Source organism: Pseudophryne corroboree, chromosome 7 (genome assembly GCF_028390025.1).
Source record: "Pseudophryne corroboree isolate aPseCor3 chromosome 7, aPseCor3.hap2, whole genome shotgun sequence".
NCBI classification, from domain to species: Eukaryota; Metazoa; Chordata; class Amphibia; order Anura; family Myobatrachidae; genus Pseudophryne; species Pseudophryne corroboree.
The window spans coordinates 147784177-147809455 of NC_086450.1; the positions used below are offsets into that span (position 1 = coordinate 147784177).

Genomic DNA, 25279 nt, shown 5'->3' on the forward strand with positions numbered 1-25279 from the left:
CCGCTATTCCCCATGGTCCTTTCAGGAACCCCAGCATCCACTACGGACTCCGAGAAATAGAATTATCGGTAAGTAAATTCTTATTATTGCTCCTTATCACATTACATCTCACTGAATCGCTCCTTATTCACATAACGCTACACCGTATTGCTCCTTGTTCACATTATGCTACACCGTATAGCTTCTTATTCATTTTAGGTCCCACCATATCGCTCCTTGTCCCAGCGTATTGCTCCTTATTCATATTACGCTACACCGTATTGCTACTTATTCACATTATGCTACACCATATCACTCCTTATTCACATTATACTACACCATATCACTCATTATTCACATTACGCTAAGCTGTATTGCTCTTTATTCACATTATGCTACACCGTAACGCTCCTTATTGACATTATGCTATACCATATCACTTCTTGTTCACATTATTATTGCTCCTTATCACATTACGTCTCACTGAATCGCTCCTTATTCACATAACGCTACACCGTATTGCTCCTTATTCACATTATGCTACACCGTATCGCTTCTTATTCATTTTAGGTCCCACCATATCGCTCCTTATTCACATTATGCAACACTGTCCCACTGTATTGCTCCTTATTCATATTACGCTACACCGTATTGCTCCTTATTCACATTATGCTACACCATATCGCTCCTTATTCACATAGCATCCCACCGTATGTCTTCTTATTCACATTATGCCCAACCATTTTGCTCCTTATTCACATTATGCTACACTGTATCGCTCTTTATTCACATTATGTCCCACCATATTGCTCCTTATTCACATGATGTCCAACCATTTTGCTCCTTATTCACATTACGCTACACTGTATCGCTCTTTATTCACATTATGTCCCACCGTATTGCTACTTATTCACATTATGTCCCACCGTGTCGCCCTTATTCACAGTACGCTACATCATATCACTCCTTATGCACATTACGTCCCACCATATCGCTCCTTATTCACATTACGCTAGGCCGAATTGCTCCTTATTCACATTATCCTACACTGCATCACTCCTTATTCACATTAGGTTCCACCGTATCGCTCCTTATTCACATTATGTTCCACCGTATCACTCCTTATTCACGTTACGCTACACCATATTGCTCCTTATTCACATTACATCCCACCATATTGCTCCTTATTCACATTACGTCCCACCATATCGCTCCTTATTCACATTACCTTAGACCGTATTGCTCCTTATTCACATTATGCTACACTGTATCACTCCTTATTCACATTAGGTCCCACCGTATCGCTCCTTATTCACATTACATCCCATCGTATCGCTCCTTATTCACATTACGTCCCAACGTATCACTCCTTATTCACATTATACTACAATGTATCGCTCCTTATTCACATTAAATCCCACCATAGTGCTCCTTATTCACATTACACCACACCATATCGCTCCTTTTAACATTGCTTCACACCGTATTGCTCCTTATTCACATTACGCTACACCATATTGCTCCTTATTGACATTACATCCCACCGTATCACTCCTTATTCACATTATGTCCCATCATATTGCTCCTTATTCATTTTACACTGCACTGTATCGCTCCTTATTCATATTGCGCTACACCATCTCACTCCTTATTCAAACTGCATCACAACATATCACTCCTTTTAACATTACATCACACCGTATCGCTCCTTATTCACATTTCGTCCCACAATTTCGCTCCTTATTCACATTACACTACACTGTATCGCTCCTTATTCACATTACACCACACCATATTGTTCTTTTTCACATTACATCACACCGTATCGCTCCTTATTCCCATTACACCACCCCATAGTGTTACTTATTCACAATAAGTCACACCATATCGCTCCTTATTCACATTACGTCCCACCGTATCGCTCCTCATTCACATTATGTCCCACCGTATTGCTCCTTAGTCACATTACGCTACACCATATCGCTCCATATTCACATTACGTCCCACCGTATCGCTCCTTATTCACATTACGCTACACCATATCGTTCCATATTCACATTACGCTATACAATATCACTTCTAGTTTACATTACACCACACCCTATTGCTCTTTTTCACATTACATCACACCGTATCGCTCCTTATTCACATTACTCCACCCCATAGTGCTCCTTATTCATAATACGTCACACCATATTGCTCCTTATTCACATTATGTCCCACCGTATCGCTCCTTATTCATATTACGCTACACTGTATTGCTCCTTATTAACATTATGCTACACCATATCGCTGCTTATTCACATTACATCCCACCGTATTGCTCCTTACTCACATTACATCCCACCGTATCGATCCTTATTCAAATTACGTCTCATCATATTGCTCCTTATTCATTTTACACTGCACCGTATCGCTCCTTATTCATATTACGCTACACCATCTCGCTCCTTATTCAAATTACATCACAACATGTCACTCCTTTTAACATTACATCACACTGTATCGCTCCTTATTCACATTACACCACACCATATTGTTCTTTTTCACATTACATCACAACGTATCGCTCCTAATTCCCATTACACCACCCCATAGTGTTCCTTATTCACAATAAGTCACACCATATCGCTCCTTATTCACATTACGTCCCACCGTATCGCTCCTTATTCACATTATGTCCCACCATATTGCTCCTTATTTACATTATGCTGCACCATATGACTCCATATTCACATTACGTCCCACCGTATCGCTCTTTATTCACATTACATCCCACCATATCGCTCCTTATTGACATTATGCTACACAATATCACTCCTGGTTTACATTACACCACACCATATTGCTCTTTTTCACATTACATCACACCGTATCGCTCCTTATTCACATAACTCCACCCCATAGTGCTCCTTATTCATAATACGTCACACCATATTGCTCCTTATTCACATTATGTCCCACCGTATCGCTCCTTATTCATATAACGCTACACCGTATTGCTCCTTATTAACATTATGCTACACCATATCGCTCCTTATTCACAATACATCCCACCGTATTGCTCCTTATTCACATTACTTCCAACCATTTTGCTCCTTATTCACATTATGCTACCCTGTATTGCTCTTTATTCACTATATGGGGGTAATTCCAAGTTGATCGCAGCAGGAAATTTTTTAGCAGTTGGGCAAAACCATGTGCACTGCAGGGAGGGGCAGATATAACATGTACAGAGAGAGTTAGATAGAGTTAGATTTGGATGGGTTATTTTGTTTCTGTGCAGGGTAAATACTGGCTGCTTTATTTTTACACTGCAATTTTAATTGCAGATTGAACTCACCACACCCAAATCTATCTCTCTCTGCACATGTTATATCTGCCCCCCCTGCAGTGCACATGGTTTTGCCCAACTGCTAAAAAATTTCCTGCTGCGATCAACTTGGAATTACCCCCTATATGTCCCACCATATTGCTCTGTATTCACATTACGACCCACCGTATCGCTCCATATACACTGTATTGCTCCTTATTCACATTACATCCCATCATATCACTCCTTATTCACATTACACTGCACTGTATTACTCATTATTCACATTACGCTACACTGTATCGCTCCTTATTTACATTACACCACAGCATATCACTCCTTTTAACATTATGTCCCACCATATTGCTCCATTATTCACACTATGCTACACCGCATCGCTCTTTATTCACATTATGTTCCACCGTATCACTTCTTATTCATGTTACATCCCACTGTATCACTCCTTAGTCACATTACGCTACACCATATCACACCTTATTAACATTACGTCCAACTGTATCTCTCCTTGTTCACATTACGCTACGCCATATCGCTCCATACTCATGTTCTGTCCCACTGTATCGCTCCTTATTCACATTACCTCCCACCATATTGGTCCTTATTCACATTACGCTACACCAAATTGCTCCTTATTCACATTACACCACAACATATTGCTCCTTTTCACATGTGACACTGTATTGCTCCTTATTCAAACTAAGCCACCCCATATCGCTCCTTATTCACATTACGTCACACCGTATCGCTCCTTATTCACAATACGTCCATCCGTATCGCTCCTTATTCAAATTACGCTACACCATATTGCTCCTTATTCACATTACCCCACACCATATTGCTCCTTTTTACATTATGTCACACCATATTGCTCCTTATATGCATTACTCCACCCCATTTCGCTCCTTATTCACATTATGTCACACCATATCGCTCCTTATTCACATTATGTTTCTCCGTATCGCTCCTTATTAACATTACATCATGTCATATCGCTCTTCATTCACATTACATCACGTCATATCGCTCCTTATTCACATTACACCACACCGTATCGCTCCTTTCTCACATTACACTGCTCCTTATTCACATTACATCACACTGAGAGTGCTCCTTATTCACATTACACTGTATCGCTTCTTATTCATATTATGTCAAACTGCAGTGCTCCTTACTCACATAGGCTCCAACAAAGGATGGGCATTCAGGGCATGTGTGCGCTTCTTCGTCAGGACCACATACATATGTATACTCTATGTAGTCCTGACAAATGGGCGCATATGCCCTGAAACATGCATTGACCCTGATTTAATACATGCCTTGGCATGTTACCAGCCTCATGAGTGCCACACTTTGTTGGAAGCCATATATATATATATATATATATATATAAAATAGATTCTCTTTAATGCAGTGTTATCAAATGTATTCACTTCAGTGACCAGTCTCCTGAGTGCCGCCTATTGAACATTACTATCTATGGTACATATATATATATATATATATAGCCAAAACTCTGGCACACACATCAGAAATAATGCAACAGTGGGGTGCTCCTAGTGGGAAACCGCCTCAGTGGGCGGGGCCACATATATACAATCTCCAATAGAATGGAGGTGCACTCTTCCAGTAACAATTTCTTCAACAGGTTCACTTTTAAAAATGCTTTATTACTGTGAAAGTCAGGATTATTATTATTGACGTTTCGATCCAATTTTCTGAATATTTATCAAGACAAGCTTCCGTGGTGACAATTTTAAACATCATGGAACAGTGCTTCTGCAACACAAGCTACACAGAAGGACAAAATAGAAACACACTTAGTCTCCCAGGCCCCTCAACACATGTATTATCACATTTAAATTTATCCAATATCAACTAATCTATATAAAAATTATTCAAGGTGTATAATCCATATAAGGGAACAAATATACTGAACACAGCTTACCATGTGTGAAAACATATAGAGTAGTATTTAGACTATATTGGGATTTCTTATAATCAAAGGAGTTGTTTAAACCCATATAGGGGATAGAATAGCCCCTAAGTGTCCCAAAGAAACCAACACCAGTGCTCCCATTTATCAATCAATGTTCAGAAAAAAACAGTTTACTTAGTACATCAGATCTGCAATAGGCTCTCGGGTGATTTAAAGGCAGTTCAGAGTGGTTCTACGCAACATATCCACTACAACAAATAATATAACATAATGTTTGGCTCCTTAAAGCAAAAAATGCTAAGCAGTGAGGCAAAACCAGTTGTTGCCAATCAATTCATATAGGGATTTAGTGGAGACATCACAGCTATGCAAACAAAATATTAAAGGCCAATAATGAGGATAAAGGTATGTACCAACACAGTCACCAACACTAGCCAAATACATAACCACGTCTGTCCATAAGAAAAAGTCAGTCCTTACCACAGGTTGCCTCATCTGCCTTTGATCCAGACTACAGCCATAAAGTTAGCAACTCCACAGCTGAGCCTAATATACCCTGCAACTGTAAGTGTACTGTATCACTGGCAATACAGGGTGCATACACCAATATATTCCTCACAAACTTTACAGGACAGCGCACACCATCATAAGCCCCTAGCCCTAAAAGAGAGGACTTCTGGGGTACAAAATATAATCAATCCTCAATTTACCGTGTTGTTTAGCCATCACGCGCCCCCGGCGACGGAAATGCAATGCATTCCATCAACCGGAAGCAGCACATAGAAGGGACCAGACAAGCCACATTTAGGTAGGCTTAACATTAGGGATAGAATTTTTTTTACAAAAAAAATAGTGATAGTATTATACTCATTCAGACCTCTAGGCGACACTGTATTCAGGTATGACATCCAAAAGCTCTCACGCTCTTTAAGCGCCAGGGCACGATCACCTCCAGTTGGTAAGGGTGGCACCCAGTCAATTAACCTACATTTCAAATTAGAGACCTGATGACCTCTCTGTAGAAAATGACAAGCTACTGGTTTGTCTATTGTACCAGTTTGTAGGGCAGGTCTAATCAACATGCGATGATTTGCCATGCGTTCCCTAAAACATCTGGTGATGAGCCCAACATAATGTAACCCACATGGGCAGGTTAACACATATATCACAAAATCAAGTTTACAGTGAAGATGGAATTTGATTTTTATACTCTTACCAGAGTGAGGATGGGGAAAGAAATGACCCGTAAGTAAAGACCTGCACGTGGTACACTTCCCACATGAGAAACACCCAGGTTTACTACGCATAACTTGAAGAAAGTTGGGCTTGGCCTCAGATGCCATAGTGGGTCTCATTAGCATTTGTTTCAACTTTGCTCCTCTACTATAAGCCATCATAGGAGGATTCATATAGGAGAATGGTAACCCTGGATCAGATTTTAAAATTGGCCAATATTTCCGTAGGGTTTTCCTCGTAAATTGTGAATAATTATCAAACTTGGTGGAAAAGGTCATTCGATTTTCCCTGGCAGATACCCCTGGATATGTACCCCCATATATTTTCCTTGCTTTCCGGAGACACCCGTGTATCACTTGAGGTGAGTATCCTCGCTCACCAAATCTCAACACCATTTCACAATCGTTGCATCCAAAAAATTTATTTGTTGCCAAGAAATCTTGAATGTGAATTTGATAGGACTATTGCGTATATTAATACTATTTACCATCTCAATAAATGATTCCTGTGTGTCATCCCAAAGAAGGAAAACATCATCAATGAATAGTCTATAAAACTGAATCTTCGTACCATAAGTCGGAAAGATGTGCGTATTCTCAAATCTAGTCATGTAAAGGTTGGTGTAAGATGGTGCCAGATTGGATCCCATTGCGGTTCCAGATTGCTGAATAAAGTAAGAATCTCTGTATTTACAGTGATTAAGGCTCAACACAAGATTTGTTAATTCCAAGACATATTCAGTTGGTAAAAGACTATTGGGACTCTTATCCAATACATCATTTATTGCCTCTAATCCATCACAATGAGGTATAACCGTATACAGTGATTGTATATCCACAGTGGCTAGGAAGCAGTTATCAAAAGGTCCATTAATTTGTCCCAATTGGTGAAGAAAATCACAAGTGTCACGAATATAACTACTACTCTTACGTACATATGGCTGTAGTATGGAATCCACATATTGAGCAATAGGTTGTAACAAGGAGCCCTCTGCGACTATAATCAGCCTCCTAGGAGGTCGGGTCAGGGCCTTGTGAATTTTGGGAAGCGTGTATATAATAGGACATCTAGGTTGTTCTACTGTCAAAAATTCAAATGTGTCCTCATCGATCCACGACCATCAAGGCCCCTTTTCAAACACATATCAATGCTCTTCTTAATTGATGGAATGGGATTCATATCAACATTTACAATAGGTATTAGTATCCGCCAATTGCCGGTTGATTTCAGCATCGTAGTCTTTCCATTCTTGGACCACTACTGCTCCGCCCTTGTCAGTGGGTCGTATCACAAGGGAAGTGACATCACGTAGTGTATTAAAGGCCGCTCTTTCACTGGCAGTTAAATTGTCAGGAAAGTCTTGAGGCTAGGATTATTGGAACTAGGATCAAATTTAGAGTTTTTTTTAAAGGGCTTTTTATCCTCAGACTTGCCTTTGTCAGCAAAAAACTCCTTAAGACGGAGGTTCCTCCCAAACCTGTACTGATCAATAGTTCCTTGAAACGATTAATGTTGAAATGACGGAACAAAAGACAAGCCTCTAGCCAGAAGGCTTAACTCAGACCGGTCAAGGGATCGACTCGAAAGATTGAACATTGAATTCAATTCCACCTCCTGCGTCCCCTTCTTTTTATATCCACCCCGCCTCGTATGTGCTCAGTGTTTCTTGGGTCTCCAGGTAATGGTGGAAGATCCACAGGTTCTGCTGCCGCATCTAAAAAATGAAAGGGACCACTACGGAAGGCATCAGACTGGTCTGTATCAGACGTGGACAAAGAAGACGCAATTTCACGTGAGAATGGTGCTTGTCTGCGCTTCCTATAGGGACTGCCAGTTCTATCACTCTGATGCGGATTACTATTGCCTAAAAACCAACGGTATACTGTATGATTTTGGTAATCTACAGTAACCGTGGTATATATCCCGGAAAGAAAGAGCACTCTAAAAAGGTTATTTTAAATAAGTGGGGCCAGTTCCATATTGCAGTAATACACACACTCACTTTTCACAGCAGGATGAAAAGATAACGGAACAGTACTCACATTTAAGCAGGGTTTATTGGTCCAACAGCATAACACAGTAATAATCAGCGGTGGACCGACGGCCGTTTCAACCACGCTTCTGTGGTTTTCCTCAGGGGCAAGTACACTTTTAAGTAAATTTAAAAGTCCTGCCTGCATTTGCCCTTACTTACCAAATTTTGTGGGCTGGTGCTGTGCTGGCTGTTCAGACCGCCCCTGCTGCTGCTTTACAGTGTGGGATAAGAGAGTGGTTGCTCACTTGCAGGAGTCGAATCAGACTGACTACGCAAAGGCACATGTTTGTTGGGGCAGCCCCTCTTACCTCGACTCAGCTGAAGGTATGCAAGAGCAGAGCCGCCAGCAGCAGCGCCAACAATCGGGTGCCCCACGGACCACCAATGTTAGCAGAGACAGTCCCTAGGTGAAGGCAAATGCCCTCGGCAATTGCCTAGTTTGCCTATAGCTAGGGCCAGCTGTGCGTATGGTCCTAGAATGCAGAATCTCTCTCCCACCCATCGCAGAGGCCAGGAAATCTCCACGCTACAACAGAGATCCCTGACCTCTTCCCACCCAATAAACGGCGGCAACATGCCTCCGTTTTCACAAACAGGGGATGTCGCTGCCCCCTGAATGGCAGCAGACTGTCAATCACTGGAAGACTACTGCTATCCTGCTCTGACTTCACAGGGCCAATTTGTGCATGTGCAGAACAGGTCCGGCGCATTAGCAAACTACCAAACATTGGTACTTTGTGCATGATATCGCAGGTGCAACCGCACCTGAATGACACCCAGTGGGCCTGATTCAGAGTTGCGTGCAATGCCGATGTTTTCGCAGTTGATCAATTTTTTGCAACTGTGCATGTACTAAGTGCAAAGGAAAGTCTTACTGCACTTGCGCAAGTTGAAGTTTGAGACGCCATTCACAGTGGTCTTCCTGAAGAAAACACTGCAATCCATGGGCATTCCTGGATTGAGTGATAGCAAAAAGAGGCCAGTCCGTGGGCATATTATGGGAGTTCCAATGGTGTGTCTACAATTGTGGCAGTTTTCCTAGTCGTAGAACCACAGTCTCAGAGGCAATATTTAGAGAGAAAGAAACAGTATACCTGAATCTGCACAGCATGGGACTTGAGTCAATGTGCATCTGAGGTTGCAGCGATGGTGGTGTGTTCTCAACCCCCAGAGTTTCTGATCACAAAGCATATAAGGAAAGTGAATGTACAGTAGCAGCCTTTGCTCGGTCCGTTGCACGCTGGTTTAGCTGGGGAGTCCGTTAGCAAGCATTTGCATATTTTTTCACACATACTACCTGAGAAATTGAAAGTACAAATGTAAACGCATACAAACTCTATATCAGCCATGTTGTACTGCAGGTAGGGTAGATTTAATATGCAAACAAAACAGATTTTTTTTTTCCTATCTGTGTATACTGTATCTAGCAAATCATTTTGTTCATATTTTGATCAAATTATTTAAGCTTGCAGCACGTTGTCAAGTAACCCCACTTCTCTGCAAGTCCCTACACTAGCATATACTGTATGCCCAGCACACCATTACAGATAAATGCACACACACCCACATAGGGTAACACTAGACAAGGGCTGGCTAGTGAGGCCTCTTCTTTTCTGTTTTAGGGCATAGTTTTTGGACGCTTAAATTTTTCCATCAACCTATGAACAAAATTCCTATGCTTTTATATGCTAGATACACAAATATTGCCACTATATTAATGTTTTGGGCTACATACAAATGAGTTCTCAGTTATTTTACCCATGTTTGCTAATAGCAGGCTGTTTGCTGCGACTACTGTGCCAATGAATGTGCACATACACTACGTACGCACCCGCGATTCATAGGATTGCATGGAGTGTATGCATCTGCATATTGGTCGCATGCGGGCAAGGCTAGTCGCAGTTGCGATGCATACGCACGTATGACCCATTCAAGTAAGATGACCATGGACACATCTGTAGAAAACAAGATAGCATACCTTGTAAGCAAAATAAATGCACCCCATGAACCCCATGGTTCATCCTGATACAAAGTTGCATGCTTTTTTGTGCTTTGCTCCCAGCTGAGGATCAGCCCCGGTATTTCTAAACTGACTTCCAATTGCGCTTTTTATAGGTTCATTGCCATCCCCTGCTTTCCAGAGGAGGCACACATCCTGGCAGCCTCAGTGTCTGCACATGACTTGCATGCGGGATGCAGTTATTTTGCCGGCGGTCGGGATCCCAGCGGTTAAGATACCGACGCCGGAATCCCGGCCGCTGACAATGCCGACAGCCGGAATCCCAGCTAACGGGCTATTTCCACTCGTAGGAGTCCCCTGCAAGGGGACTCTTTGCACTCGCCCCGCTGCCGGTATACTGATGGCCGGGATGCCGTTGTCGGTATCCTGATGGCCGGAATCCCGGCCGTCGGTGTATCATACTGATCCCTTGCATGCAGCAGCACTTACAGTAGATATGTTGTAATCAGTGTCGGACTGGGGAATGAATGGCCCACCGGGGGAATGCTGTTGTAGGGACCCATGCGTAAAGGTGTGGCCAGCCACCACAGAGGTTTGGCTAACCATTACAGAGTACATGTTCTGTGCGCCCCTTGGTGAATATGTAATAAACCATGTTCTTATGAAGTATAAAGTAGCATATGTATAATGCATAATTCATGTGCACTAGGATAGAGACTGGAACCTGATCCCTAGAGGAGAAGGAGGGCCCACAGGCAGTGGGGCCTACCGGTGGTTTCCCCTGTTCCCCTGTGGGCCAGTCCGACTCTGGTTGTAATGCAATGACCTTGTAGCTGCACAAATCAAGGTCCACAGCGCCACCAAAGAGGATTTTGTGCTGTTCATTTACTTTGCAAATGAGACCCACTAAGTTGGATCTAGGTCAAAATGAGAATGAGTGAAACTAAACCTCATTTTTAGTATAACTTGATTGTTTGAGTTGAAATTTGGACAAATCAGATTTTACATTTTCTTAAATCAATTAGGGGGAAAAAACAGAGAAAGGATCATGGGCACTCAATCCATAAGAATGCAATAAAACAACTTTTATTATAAATCTTGTATTATAAATAAAACTTTTATTATAAATAAAGTGTGGTGAACTAACACACAAATACACAAAAACACATCTACATATAAAATGTAACAAATTACTCAAAATAAATAGAGCAATAATATGTTCAATTTTTTACTACAGTGGGTGCTTTATGTCCTATAATATAAAGAATTCCTGATAAACACTGGAGTGATAATATCTGAATTGATTGAAGACCATGGGTCATTGTCTATTTGCGGCTTAATTCCCGAAAATGCCAATTTTTGGAGGTTAGCTGCGAGTAATCCCTGAATGTGTCACAGGGAAACCACAGCAGATTTCTCCGGTATCTGCTGCGATCCCTCCATTCCCGCCGGTACTGTAGCTGCATCATCCTAGGTTTCTATGGGGGATGTGACACTGCCCGATTTACCTCTCCGGAGATTAGCCCCTGCAGCTACAGCCATCTATAGATGGTGGTTACCTATTATATAGGCTACGCATCGCGGATTCAGCCATCAGGGGTTCCCCCAGAACCCTCCCGGAAATGGGCGCTGTGCATGTGTGGTCAGCCCAGCGGGTGCTTCATAATACATCCCGCCGATGCAGTGGCGTAACTACTGCCCCCGCAGTCCTTGCGGTGGCTTGGGGGCGAGGGGCTGCAGGGGCGCCACTGATTTAGCACAGATTGACATGCGGACGAGCGTCCGCATGTCAATCTGTGGTCTCCTCCCTCCGCTGCTGTGTTGGAGGGACACGGAGCGCACAGGGCGCGCCTCTCCTGTGTCCCTCCTGGGTCTCCGGCCGGTCTAATAAAGGAAGTGCCGTTCGTGAGCTTTGATTGGCTCACGAACCGGCACTTCCTTTATTAGACCGGCCGGAGACCCAGGAGGGACACGGGAGAGGCGCGCGCTGTGCCCTCAGTGTCCCTCCAACACAAAGGAGCGGGGGAGGGGAGGCACTGTGGGGTTATATCTGGCACTGGGGGCATATACTTGGCACTGTGGGGGAATATCTGGCACTGGGGGGAGCAGGCACTGTGGGGGAATATCTGGCACTGGGGGCATATACCTGGCACTGGGGGGAGCAGGCACTGTGGGGGAATATCTGGCACTGGGGGCATATACCTGGCACTGGGCGGAGCAGGCACTGTGGGGGAATATCTGGCACTGGGTGCATATACCTGGCACTGTGGGGGAATATCTGGCACTGGGGGGAGCAGGCACTGAGGGGGCATATGTGGCACTGTGGGGGAATATCTGGCACTGGGGGCATATACCTGGCACTGGGGGGAGCAGGCACTGTGGGGGAATATCTGGCACTGGGGGCATATACCTGGCACTGTGGGGGAATATCTGGCACTGGGGGGAGCAGGCACTGAGGGGGCATATGTGGCACTGTGGGGGAATATCTGGCACTGGGGGCATATACCTGGCACTGGGGGGAGCAGGCACTCTGGGGGAATATCTGGCACTGGGGGCATATACCTGGCACTGGGGGGAGCAGGCACTGAAGGGGCATATGTGGCACTGTGGGGGAATATCTGGCACTGGGGGCATATACCTGGCACTGTGGGGGAATATCTGGCACTGGGGGGAGCAGGCACTGAGGGGGCATATGTGGCACTGGGGGAGTATATTTGGCACTGGGGGCATGTACCTGGCACTGTGGGGGAATATCTGGCACTGGGGGCATATGTAGCACTGGGGGGGTATATTTGGCACTGGGGGCATGTACCTGGCACTGTGGGGGAATATCTGGCACTGGGGGCATATGTGGCACTGGGAGCACGGCCCTAGCAACAAGCACTACCCCCTAGCAACGAGCATGACACCCAGTGCATGAAACCCCTGGCAACGAGCATGACACCCTGAGCATGAAAACCCCTGGCACCGTGCATGGAACCAAGAGCATGAAACCCCTGGCAACGAGCAGGTAATTTAAAAGCAATTAGAAGCCTTACTGTAGAACTTAATGTGTAATGGGCATTACGATGTGTGGCATAATGTATCATGGACATTGCGGTGTGTGTCATAATGTGTCAGGCATTACGGTGTGTTGTATACTATATCACGGGCATTGTGGTATGTGGTATAATGTCTCAGGATTATTGCGGTGTGTGTCATACTGTGTCACAGACATTGTATGTGCTATAATGTATCAGGGGCATTGCAGTGTGTAGCATAATGTATAACGGGCATTGCGATTCCTGTGTCACAGGCATTACGGTGTGTGGCATAATGTGTCGGGGGCATTACAGTGTGTGCATATTGTGTCATGTGCATTATTGTGTGTGGCATAATGTCTAAGGGCCATTGCAGTATGTGGCATAATGTATACTGGGCATTACTATAAGGAGGAAAAATGACAAATAATGTAAGCGGCATGAATCAGGATTATTTTTCTTTCCTGTGGTGGCTAACGTCTGGGCGTGCAGGTTGCAAAACTGGGGTATAAGGTAGTCTTTTCCTGCAATGCCACCCCCTTTATGCGAAGCCACGCCCATTTCAATGAAGCCACACACCCCTTCTGGCGGCGCGCGCCTTGGGCGCGCGCATGTTTGTCCCTTTACTAGTTCCAATTATGGGGGGGGGGGGGGAGCGAAGATTTTTTTGGCTTGGGGGAGAAAAATTTCTAGTTACGCCACTGCGCCGATGTAATTGCATTCTGCAATGCGATTCTGGGTGTTAATATCATGCCCAGATAGCATTGCAAATGCTTTAAATAAATAATGGGCCCCTATGACACCAAAACTCACCGCTTACACTGGCCCCTATGACACCAAAACTCACCGCTTACACTGATATTATTTGCAAATGTTTCTGCATACTGTATATTAGCATTGTGTATCATACAGCTATTTAGTTTTGTAGTCTGTATATAAATTTTTGCATTGTGTCTTTGAAAGGCCTATTTATCACCATCTGGATCTGATGATGCGGATGACAGGTGATTAACTAGACCAAACTCGCACTGCGATAATTGAGTACATCGCAGGGATGTATCAATTATTGCATGCAGGGACAGAGCTTGCGAGCAACCTCTGTCCCTGCGATGCCTCTCCACAGCATCATCGGTTCCCCCCCATCACTACTACCCTCGCGCTGCAGAAGAGCCCCTCACCCCTGGGTTTATACTTACCAGTCGCAGGAGCCGGTGTCTGCTGCTTCCAGGAGGCTGCTGTGCGCTGGGTCCTTCTTCTGTGCTGTGTCCCCCGGTGCTGTAAAGTGAGCTGCCGTTTGCAGCATCACTTTACTGCACTGGGGATCAAAGCGCAGCATATGGAGGACCCAGCACCTGAGTATGGGAAATGCGATGTGGGTTACTAAAAAAATTACAATTAAAGGGCTTGGAGCAGTTTGAAAACTGCTCCATATGCCCTTTAATACATTCAGGTGATACTAAAATAATGGGAAAAGGGTGTGAAAACACCCTTTTTCACATTATTTTAGTAAAAATAATGTTAATAAATAGGTCCCTTAAGGTGTGTACACACGGTAAGATTTTTTCTTTTGATTTTGACTATACTGTATAGTCAAAATCAAAAGAAAAGTTAGTGCAGATCGCAAGGTGAAAGTCACCTTGTGATCCTGATGTGATACCGTCCTGCAATGTCGGTATCGCAAGCCTAGATAGACTGTGCAGGCAAGTCAATTTTCACTATCTAGTGTAAAAGAATAGTCAAAATTGTCACTTAGCCAAAATCGTCATCTAGGCTTGCGATACCGACCTTGGGCCTCATCTACGAACAGTCACACAGACATGCGGGGGGATGCCGAGCACAGGGCTAGTCCGCCTCGCATATCAGGCCCGACCCCCCGCACAAGTACAAAAGCATCGCACAGCGGTGATGCTTTTGTACTGGAAGATTAGCTCCCTGCCAGTGCAGCTCCTGCGCACTGGCAGGAGCTACTCGTCGCTGTAAGGGTCGCTGCGGCTGTGTGTGACGTCACAGAGCCAACGCGGCCCTCCCCTCCAGCGGTCCGGGCACGCCTGCATTGCCCGGACCGAAGGCCACCGACCTGCCCCTCCCACCCATTGATCGCCTCTACCTGTCAATCAGGCAGAGGTGATTGCAGGGCTGAGACAGCCGTCAGCTGACTGACATGCGCCGGCGCACTGCGGCGAATGCACAGTTCAGACCTGATCGGCTGCTGTGCGAAAACACCCCTAGTCCCATATCGCATAGTGAGAATCGGGGTTATCCCAAATCTCACTGTTTATACACACCTTTAGTCACATTACTTTGTGGTACTTCATACAGTGGAGGTCATATTTATTTCATATGATACTGAAATATTTACATTATTTTAGGGAACAACTCTGTGGCCAAACAGTCTCGATACAGGATAATAACACAAGAAGTCCTGAATGGAGGACAGGAATGTCCTGGTACTCTGTACGAAGAGAGAGAATGTGAGACTGTCCCGGTCTGTCTAATGTACAGGTAGGTCTTTAACCTTTTATTGTTATACCATGCATGACAATTAATGCAGTTTCACAAATTTTTCAAGCCTTTGTATGCTCACAACTTCTTGAATATTGGTGGTTTTCTAATTGCACTGCAAGGCCAGCTGTGGCAGAGTGAGCTGAGTCGTTACTGGATCTTCAGATATCATTACATCAGCAGGCTGACTAAAACCCCCTTCAGACTGCCAGCAATAACCCGTGTTATTGCACTTCAATGAGCGAGCAACCCGGCTCGCTGTGTAGTGTGAAAGGGTAAACTGGATCAATGTGACCCAGCACCTGTTATCTGCGGAAGAGGCAGCTCTTGGAGATCATCTCATCATCAAGCGCCCCCTCGGCACGTGTCGGCGGTGATGTCAACAACCCGGCAATAAGCTGTGTCAAGCCACCAGTCTTTTAGGGGGTCTCAGCCGGGTTGCACCCGGTAAGGACCCGAGTGCAAAATCCCAGGTGCAACCTGGCAATGCGGTCTGAAAGGGGTAATGATATAATGCAATGGGCAGGGTGGGGCATTATACTGGGTTGCACATCGGATCTTCTTGTGTGTGTGGTGTCTTCTGGCGCTGTGGTAGACGGGTCAGCAAGACTTTTTAACAAAAGTAGATGTGCCCTTTAACCATAAAAAATATTATCTATAAACAACAGCAAAAATATAATTTTATGTTTTTATGTGTTTGCCCTTACTTAAAAGTACACACTGTGTTATAAAATAAAAAAACTTCAATGAATGTACTGGTAAAATCATACAAAAAATAAATAAAATAGAGTTGGTGTAATATATGTAACCAATTATAGGGATGAATATTACCTGCGCAAACCCCTTTTGTATAGAAGGACGTTTGATTAAGAAAAATCGGAAAGGGGATAGTGTAGGAGACGTGGAAAGAAAATGTTGGAGTATGAAAAATTAAATAGTAAAAGAGACAGTGAAGGTTTTTCAGAAATGGTGCAGCCGACAGATGAACTAGTACCCTTACTAGCAATAACTAGAATTAAAACAGAAAATTATCTTGGCGCACCAGAGGTTTTAAAGAAGAGATAGCAAAAAGAATAGGTCAGACTGATTCAATCTAAAAGTATTTGTTCTTTATTTAAAACACAATATAAAACATAATAAAGTTTCCTTCAAAAATCAACATGATTCTGTCTTTGCATCATATAATAAGACAAAATGGTGTACTGATATTGCGAGTTCACTGCCTTTCACAGACAATAATATATTGATGTTAATGCACCAACACCTTGATGTTCCTTTAAGTAAACAGTCTCTATTTGTGTGGACTTTTATTGGCCGTCTGCTCCCTTATCTCCCGCAGCTCAATTAGATTACTTGACAAAATGCAGTTTCGGGTTTCTCCGCCCTTTGCTGCAGCCGTGTTTAATACACAAGTACTATCCTATGTTGCCCACTATGAGATGTGTGAGCTGGCGCTTGTTTAGGCAATAGTACCTGTAGGCTTTTTTAATGCTTTAGGTAATGTTTTAGAAACAACTATGCTCGTAGACATGATCAGCTGGTGAGCGTCCAATCTACCCCATTTTTGTTTTATGATTATATGTAGTTTTAATAAAAAAAATTTACACTATTGGGAGCATATCCTTATGATTTGTTTGAGGAAACAACGTAATCAAGCCATTAATGAGAGAAGGTGTATGTGTTAGGGTCTCCTGCCCTGTGCTGCCACGTCGTCATGGCAACCGGGAGACAAGTGCTAGTGGAGTAACCTGAGCGCAGCTGATACTCCGGTTCGGGTCTTTTGCTGTGCAGTGGTTATAGGCTCTGTGCACGGCAGGGGGTCCGGTGCTGGTTTTTGTGCTCACAGTCTGTGAGGTCTGAGTGGGGCGTGGACAGCACCTGCTTTATAAGGCCTCTTTTCAGGGTAAGCAGATGCTGCTGAATCTTTGTTGGTTAGTCAGTTCATGAAAGTTAGCCAGCACTGTGTAGCTTTGTATTTGTTTGTTGCTTACTGCAAATAGGCCTGGGGATTTGGTATTACACTCTGCCAATCCAGACCTAGCAGTAAGACTGGAGTCAGTCGTTTAGCTTGCTGGGGTTCTGTTACCACTCTGTGAACTTAGCAAGTTTGCGGCTGTATTCTAAGACTTGCCTGTCTAATCCTGTCTCACTGTGCTAGGTGTCAGGGGTCAGTTTAGTGGCAGTAAGCTAAAACCTGTGCACTGCAAGTGAGAAATAGGATTGTGGAGACTCTCCTTGTGTCTATCATTCCATCTCTGACCAAGGAGTTTACTGCCACACCCGTTGGTAACCCTTTAGGGTTTTGCTGTTGCCCTTAGCAACAGCATTTCGGGTTCTCTATGTATTAAAACACAACATCTTGCTTTTTCCATCTGTGCAGTTCTAATACAAAGGAGATACCCAGTTCCTTAGCCTCTGGGCTTCTCTGTTCACTTTGTGTGTATTTTGTTACCCTATTACCTTCTGTGTACGTTATGTCATATTCCCCAGTTTGTCTGTGAGTCCATTTGTTTTGCATAACAGTTCAAACACCAGTACATTCCTGCAGACACTGGAGTGCATAACAGTTCTGACACCAGTACTTTCCTGCAGGCACTGGTGTGCATAACATATTCAGCAGCCTAATACTCCTGTTGAAATTTTGTGGGAATATGGAGCATACCCCTCAAAATACGTTGCAACAGGTGGTCGATCAGGTGCAGGTCCTGACTCGACAATTTAATGATTTGTCCATTAAAATGCACACCTCCCAGGCTGCTGGTGGAGCTCCCGCAGCAGCAGCACCTGCAGGGGTTAAGGAGCCGAAAGTAAATCTCCCGGATCGTTTTTCTGGAGATCGCTCGCAGTTCTTTTGTTTCAAGGAGAGCTGCAAGCTATACTTCCGGCTTAGGCCTCAGTCTTCTGGGTCGGAGATTCAGCGGGTGGGCATAGTGATTTCCTTGCTACAAGGAGACCCACAGGTCTGGGCATATGGGTTGCAGCCTGACTGTCCGTCGCTTAAAAGTGTTGATGCTTTTTTTACGGCACTGGGCATGTTGTATGATGACCCTGACAAGACGGCCTCAGCCGAGGCTCAGATTTCGATCCTTAAGCAAGGGCGAAGGCCAGTTGAGGTTTACTGTACGGAGTTTCGGAGGTTGGCCCATGATACCCAGTGGAATGACCCAGCCCTGAGACACCAGTACCGAAGAGGTCTTTCTAACCAGATAAAGGACCAACTGGTACAATATCCCTTGCCTGATAGCTTGGATCAGCTCATGCAGTTATCCATCCGGGTGGATAGACGGCTGAGAGAGCGTAGGCTTGAAAGGGAGACTGAGATTTCCTTCCTTCCCAAGGGAACCTCAGACTCTGAGGAATTTTCTGAGGAGCCTATGCAGATTGGGGCTACCCGCCTCTCCTCGCGTGAGAAGACGCGGAGGAGACAGCAGGGGTTGTGTTTGTACTGTGGGAATAAAGGTCATGTGGTAGTATCATGCCCAGAAAAGCCGGAAAACTTCAGGGCCTGAGGGTGATGGGAAATATCCTGTCAGGCCAGAAGTCAGAATTTCCCAAGAAGACTTTTATCATTCCGGTGACCATGAAGATCCTCGGTCAAACTGTCTAGACTGAGGCCTTTGTGGACAGTGGGGCAGACGGGGTTTTTATGGACCGCCAATTCGCCCTGAAACACTCTGTTCCCTTAGTACCCTTGGCATCGGAAATTGAGATTTGTGGGTTAAACGGGGAACCATTATCCCAAGGTAAAATTACCTCTTGCACTAGCCAGATTTCTTTGTTTATTGGAGCCACACACTCTGAAAAATTGTCCTTTTATGTGACTGTCTGTACTTTCGCCCCATTGGTGTTGGGGTTACCCTGGTTAAGGGCCCACAATCCTCAATTTGACTGGGTCTCTAGGGAGATTCTTAGTTGGGGTACTGATTGTTTCAGGAGTTGCTTGAGCCTTCCAGTCAGGCTCTCGCAGCTAAGTTTGCCAGGATTGCCAGGGTGTTATGCAGATTTTGCGGACGTGTTCTCCAAAAAAGTTGCAGAGGTACTACCTCCCCATCGCCCCTATGACTGTGCCATTGATTTGTTGCCAAATGCTAAGCTTCCCAAGAGCAGGTTGTACTCCCTGTCACGTCCTGAGACTCAGGCTATGGCAGAGTACATTCAGGAGAACTTGGCTAAGGGATTTATCAGACCTTCACAGTCTCCAGTTGGGTCGGGGTTCTTCTTCGTGGGTAAAAAGGACGGTTCGTTGCGACCCTGCATCGACTTCAGGGAATTGAACCGTATCACGATTAAAAACTCATACCCACTGCCTCTCATTTCGGTCTTGTTTGACCAGCTTCGTACTGCCACCATTTTTTCTAAGATTGACTTACGCGGTGCGTACAATCTAATCCGAATAAGAGAGGGGGATGAATGGAAGACTGCCTTTAATACCCACTCAGGGCATTATGAATATTTGGTGATGCCTTTTGGGCTCTGTAATGCCCCGGCAGTCTTCCAGGATTTCATGAATGATGTGCTCAGGGAATATTTGGATAGATTCTTAGTTGTATACTTAGATGACATCCTAATCTTCTCCCATTCCCTGGAGGAACATCGGAAGCATGTACGCTTAGTCCTCCAGAAACTCAGAGACCACCGGCTTGGGGCGAAGCTGGAGAAGTGCGAATTTGAAGTTCAGCAAATCGCATTTCTAGGATATATTATCTCCCCAGAAGGTTTCCAAATGGAGGGTTCCAAGGTACAGGCAGTCCTGGATTGGGTGCAGCCCACTAGTTTGAAGGCGCTTCAGCGTTTCCTGGGCTTTGCGAATTTTTATAGACGATTTATCGCTGGATTTTCGTCTATAGTGGCGCCCTTGGTGGCACTCACTAAGAAAGGGGCGGATGTTGCTCACTGGTCTTGTGAGGCTAAAGCGGCTTTTGCCCGTCTCAAAAGGGCATTTGTTTCGGCCAAGGTGCTGCGACACCCAGATCCAGAGCGTCCTTTTGTGGTGGAGGTGGATGCCTCTGAGATGGGTATTGGGGCAGTGCTTTCTCAGATGGGAGTGTCTGATAATCGCCTTCATCCCTGTGCTTACTTTTCCCGTAAATTTTCGCCTGCCGAGATGAATTATGACGTGGGTAACCGGGAATTGTTGGCTATTAAGGATGCACTCGAGGAGTGGAGACACTGGCTTGAGGGGGCTAAGTTTGTGGTCTCAATTCTCACTGACCATAAGAATCTGGCATATTTAGAGTCAGCGAAGCGTCTCAATGCCAGGCAGGCACGATGGGCTTTGTTTTTTGCTCGCTTTAATTTTTTGATAACATATCGCCCTGGGTCAAAAAACATCAAGGCTGATGCGCTCTCGCGGAGTTTTGCTCCAATCCAGGAGACCACCGAGGAGCCGTTGCCCATTGTTTCCCCATCATGTATTAAAGTGGACATTACCCAGGACCTCTTATCATTAGTCCTTAGAGCACAGGAGCAGGCTCCTCCAGACCTTCCGGTAGGTCTTTTGTTTGTGCCTCCTAGGTTAAGACAGCGAGTGTTCCTGGAATTCCATGCCAAGAAGTCGGCAGGTCACCCGGGTATTGCCAGAACTCGGGAGTTGCTATCTAGGGCGGTGTGGTGGCCCTCGGTGGCTAAGGATGTGGATCAGTGGGTTCGGGCATGTGACATCTGTGCCCGAAATAAGACTCCTAGAGGGGTTCCTGTTGGCCCATTACATCCACTCTCTATCCCATCTAAGCCATGGACCCACATTTCAATGGATTTTGTGGTGGACTTGCCCAAATCCTCGGGGATGACAGCCATCTGGGTTGTCGTTGACAGGTTTTCGAAGATGGCGCACTTCGTTCCACTGGTTGGGCTGCCATCAGCCAGACGCCTGTCTGAATTATTTATGCTGCATGTTGTGCGTCTCCACGGGTTGCCACTTGATGTGGTCTCTGACCGCGGATCCCAGTTTGTGGCCAAATTCTGGAGGGCATTATTTTTTCCGATCTCCAGATTTCTGTCAGCTTGTCGTCAGGCTACCATCCGCAGTCTAATGGGCAGACTGAAAGGGTGAACCAGTCCTTGGAGCAGTTCCTCAGGTGTTATGTCTCCAAGTGTCAGACTGACTGGGTTGCTCATCTGTCCATGGCGGAGTTTGCCTATAACAACGCGGCTCACTCTGCTACAGGGATCTCTCCCTTCCTTTGTGTGTATGGGCATCATCCTAAGGCCAATTCTTTTGACCCCCTGGACTCCACGCCTGGTGGTTCCTCTGTGGTTTCGGTCCTTAGAGGTATTAGGCGGAAAGTGAAGAAAGCCCTTGTGTCTGTGTCATTAGTGACCAAAAGGGTTTTTGATAAGCGGAAAAGACCCTGCAGCTTCAAATTAGGAGACTTCGTCTGGTTGTCTACCAAGAATTTGAAGTTGAGACAGCCATCTCATAAGTTAGGGCCCCGGTTCATCGGCCCTTATAAGATCACCAGGGTTATCAATCCGGTGGCATTTCAGTTAGATCTGCCCCGTTCTTTGGGTATCAATAAAACATTTCATTGTTCCCTTTTAAAACGGGCGATTAGTAATCCTTCTTCCAGTGGAAGACCTTCCCCTCTTCTGATACGTGGCCAGAGGGAGTTTGTTGTTGAAAGGATTCTTGACTCCAAGGTGGTTCGGGGTCGGCTGTCATTTTTGGTGCACTGGAAGGGGTATGGCCCGGAGGAGCGGTCGTGGGTGCGCAGTTGTGATCTTCATGCCCCCAGACTGATACGCTCTTTCTTCTCGCAGTTCCCCGATAAACCCGGTGGTAGGGGTTCTTTGACCCCTCGTCAGAGGGGGGGTACTGTTAGGGTCTCCTGCCCTGTGCTGCCACGTCGTCATGGCAACCGGGAGACAAGTGCTAGTGGAGTAACCTGAGCGCAGCTGATACTCCGGTTCGGGTCTTTTGCTGTGCAGTGGTTATAGGCTCTGTGCACGGCAGGGGATCCGGTGCTGGTTTTTGTGCTCACAGTCTGTGAGGTCTGAGTGGGGCGTGGACAGCACCTGTTTTATAAGGCCTCTTTTCAGGGTAAGCAGATGCTGCTGAATCTTTGTTGGTTAGTCAGTTCATGAAAGTTAGCCAGTACTGTGTAGCTTTGTATTTGTTTGTTGCTTACTGCAAATAGGCCTGGGGATTTGGTATTACACTCTGCCAATCCAGACCTAGCAGTAAGACTGGAGTCAGTCGTTTAGCTTGCTGGGGTTCTGTTACCACTCTGTGAACTTAGCAAGTTTGCGGCTGTATTCTAAGACTTGCCTGTCTAATCCTGTCTCACTGTGCTAGGTGTCAGGGGTCAGTTTAGTGGCAGTAAGCTAAAACCTGTGCACTGCAAGTGAGAAATAGGATTGTGGAGACTCTCCTTGTGTCTATCATTCCATCTCTGACCAAGGAGTTTACTGCCACACCCGTTGGTAACCCTTTAGGGTTTTGCTGTTGCCCTTAGCAACAGCATTTCGGGTTCTCTATGTATTAAAACACAACATCTTGCTTTTTCCATCTGTGCAGTTCTAATACAAAGGAGATACCCAGTTCCTTAGCCTCTGGGCTTCTCTGTTCACTTTGTGTGTATTTTGTTACCCTATTACCTTCTGTGTACGTTATGTCATATTCCCCAGTTTGTCTGTGAGTCCATTTGTTTTGCATAACAGTTCAAACACCAGTACATTCCTGCAGACACTGGAGTGCATAACAGTTCTGACACCAGTACTTTCCTGCAGGCACTGGTGTGCATAACATTATGAGAACCAGCCCGCTCATCTTTTCAACATTGAATGCTTTATTGTCTACTAAATATTGTAGACCATCACACTTCGTAGGAGTCCATACAATGAGACTGTTGAAAATGTTTTTTTTTAATCAAGTGTTTTTTATTGCTTTTCAAGAACAGAACAACATAAAACAGTACAAAACTTACAAATAAACAGTTACAAAACCGTACTTGTGCTTTTCAGACACATTCCCTAAACATCAGCCATACCGTATGGTAAAGAGGCATATCTATATATCAAGCGTATGGCCACCTAGTGCCAATACAATCTGTAAACATAGAATATAAAGGGTTTTAAACTATGACAACCAACAGCAGTATAATAAAGATATTATATCCTCAATAAATAAAAGAGATACACCAATACCATTCATCGGAATAGTTATAGAGGATATAGAAAGATAAAAAGAAGAGAATCAGGTTAAATTACATACCAAGATGCTTGGGAGGTAGACTGGACCGTGTCGGGAACAATTCAGCGCTGTACACAACACAATATTTAAGACGGAGGATCAATATAGTGCTATGAGTTCCTCCAGGAGTCCCATATCTTATCAGATTTCAGTGGACAGTTACATTTAGTGTACATAAAATGCTCATGAGAGAGAGTAGTATTCAACAGGGCAAGCCATTCAGCAGACGACGGAGGGGCATGAGCCATCCAGTTGCGGGCTATACACACTCTGGCCAATGTTAAAGCTGTGTTGACATAAAGACGAGAGTGAAGCTGGAGTGATTCCTGTAAATCAAGGCCAAATATACAAATACGCAGGGTCATCAGCGGAATCTGTATACCCGTGTGACTCACAGAGGCCGTGACATCCTCCCAGAAGGCATACACCCGTGGGCACTGCCAAAGCAAGTGCCAGAACCCAGCAGCCGGAGCAGAACATTTCGGACAGGTATCAGAAGCCGAGCCTCCAAACTTAAGCAAACCACAAGGAGTCCAGTAGATCCTATGCAGGATGTACAGCTGTATCTGCTGGAATCTAGCACTTGCCAAGGCCACACGCGGGGAGGCCAGGATATGGTCCCAATCTTCATCATCAATTGCACCCAAATCTATTACCCATTTAGCCCGGAGGGCGCTCAGCCCATCCGAACCAGAGAAGGAGAGGAGGGAGGAGTAGAGAACCGAGACCATTCCACAAGAAGGCAAAGTATGGATTATTGTATAAACAGGGGATTCAGAGAGTCGTGGAACAGAGCCCCGCCACTGCGCCGTCAGTGCATGCCGGAGCTGTAAATACCGAAAAAAATAATGTCTAGGGATGGCATATGTAGAAGATAAATGATCGAAACTATGGAGTACTCCATCCTGATAAAGGCAGACACCCCAAAAGAGGTCCAGCCAGAGATGCCCTCCGAACCATAAAGTTCAGAAAAAGACATATTGTTCCAGAGCGGAGAACAGGGGTCCATCGTGGAATCTCCCAATAATTTCTCAACCACCAGCCATACTCTACGAGCCTGTTGTAACAACGGGGGAAGAGAGGACA

General features: G+C 45.0%; 1 protein-coding gene across 5 annotated transcripts in view; it reads left to right on the forward strand.

Annotated features, from left to right (window-relative positions):
- The window catches only part of THSD7B (thrombospondin type 1 domain containing 7B), a 1210507-nt gene that overhangs the window by 759945 nt on the left and 425283 nt on the right, over positions 1–25279 (forward strand). For all 5 annotated transcript variants that reach the window (XM_063933719.1, XM_063933721.1, XM_063933718.1 and 2 more), the window contains one exon: positions 15870–16002. In XM_063933719.1, coding sequence (XP_063789789.1) covers positions 15870–16002 — 133 coding nt within the window. The remainder of the gene's footprint in view (positions 1–15869; positions 16003–25279) is intronic.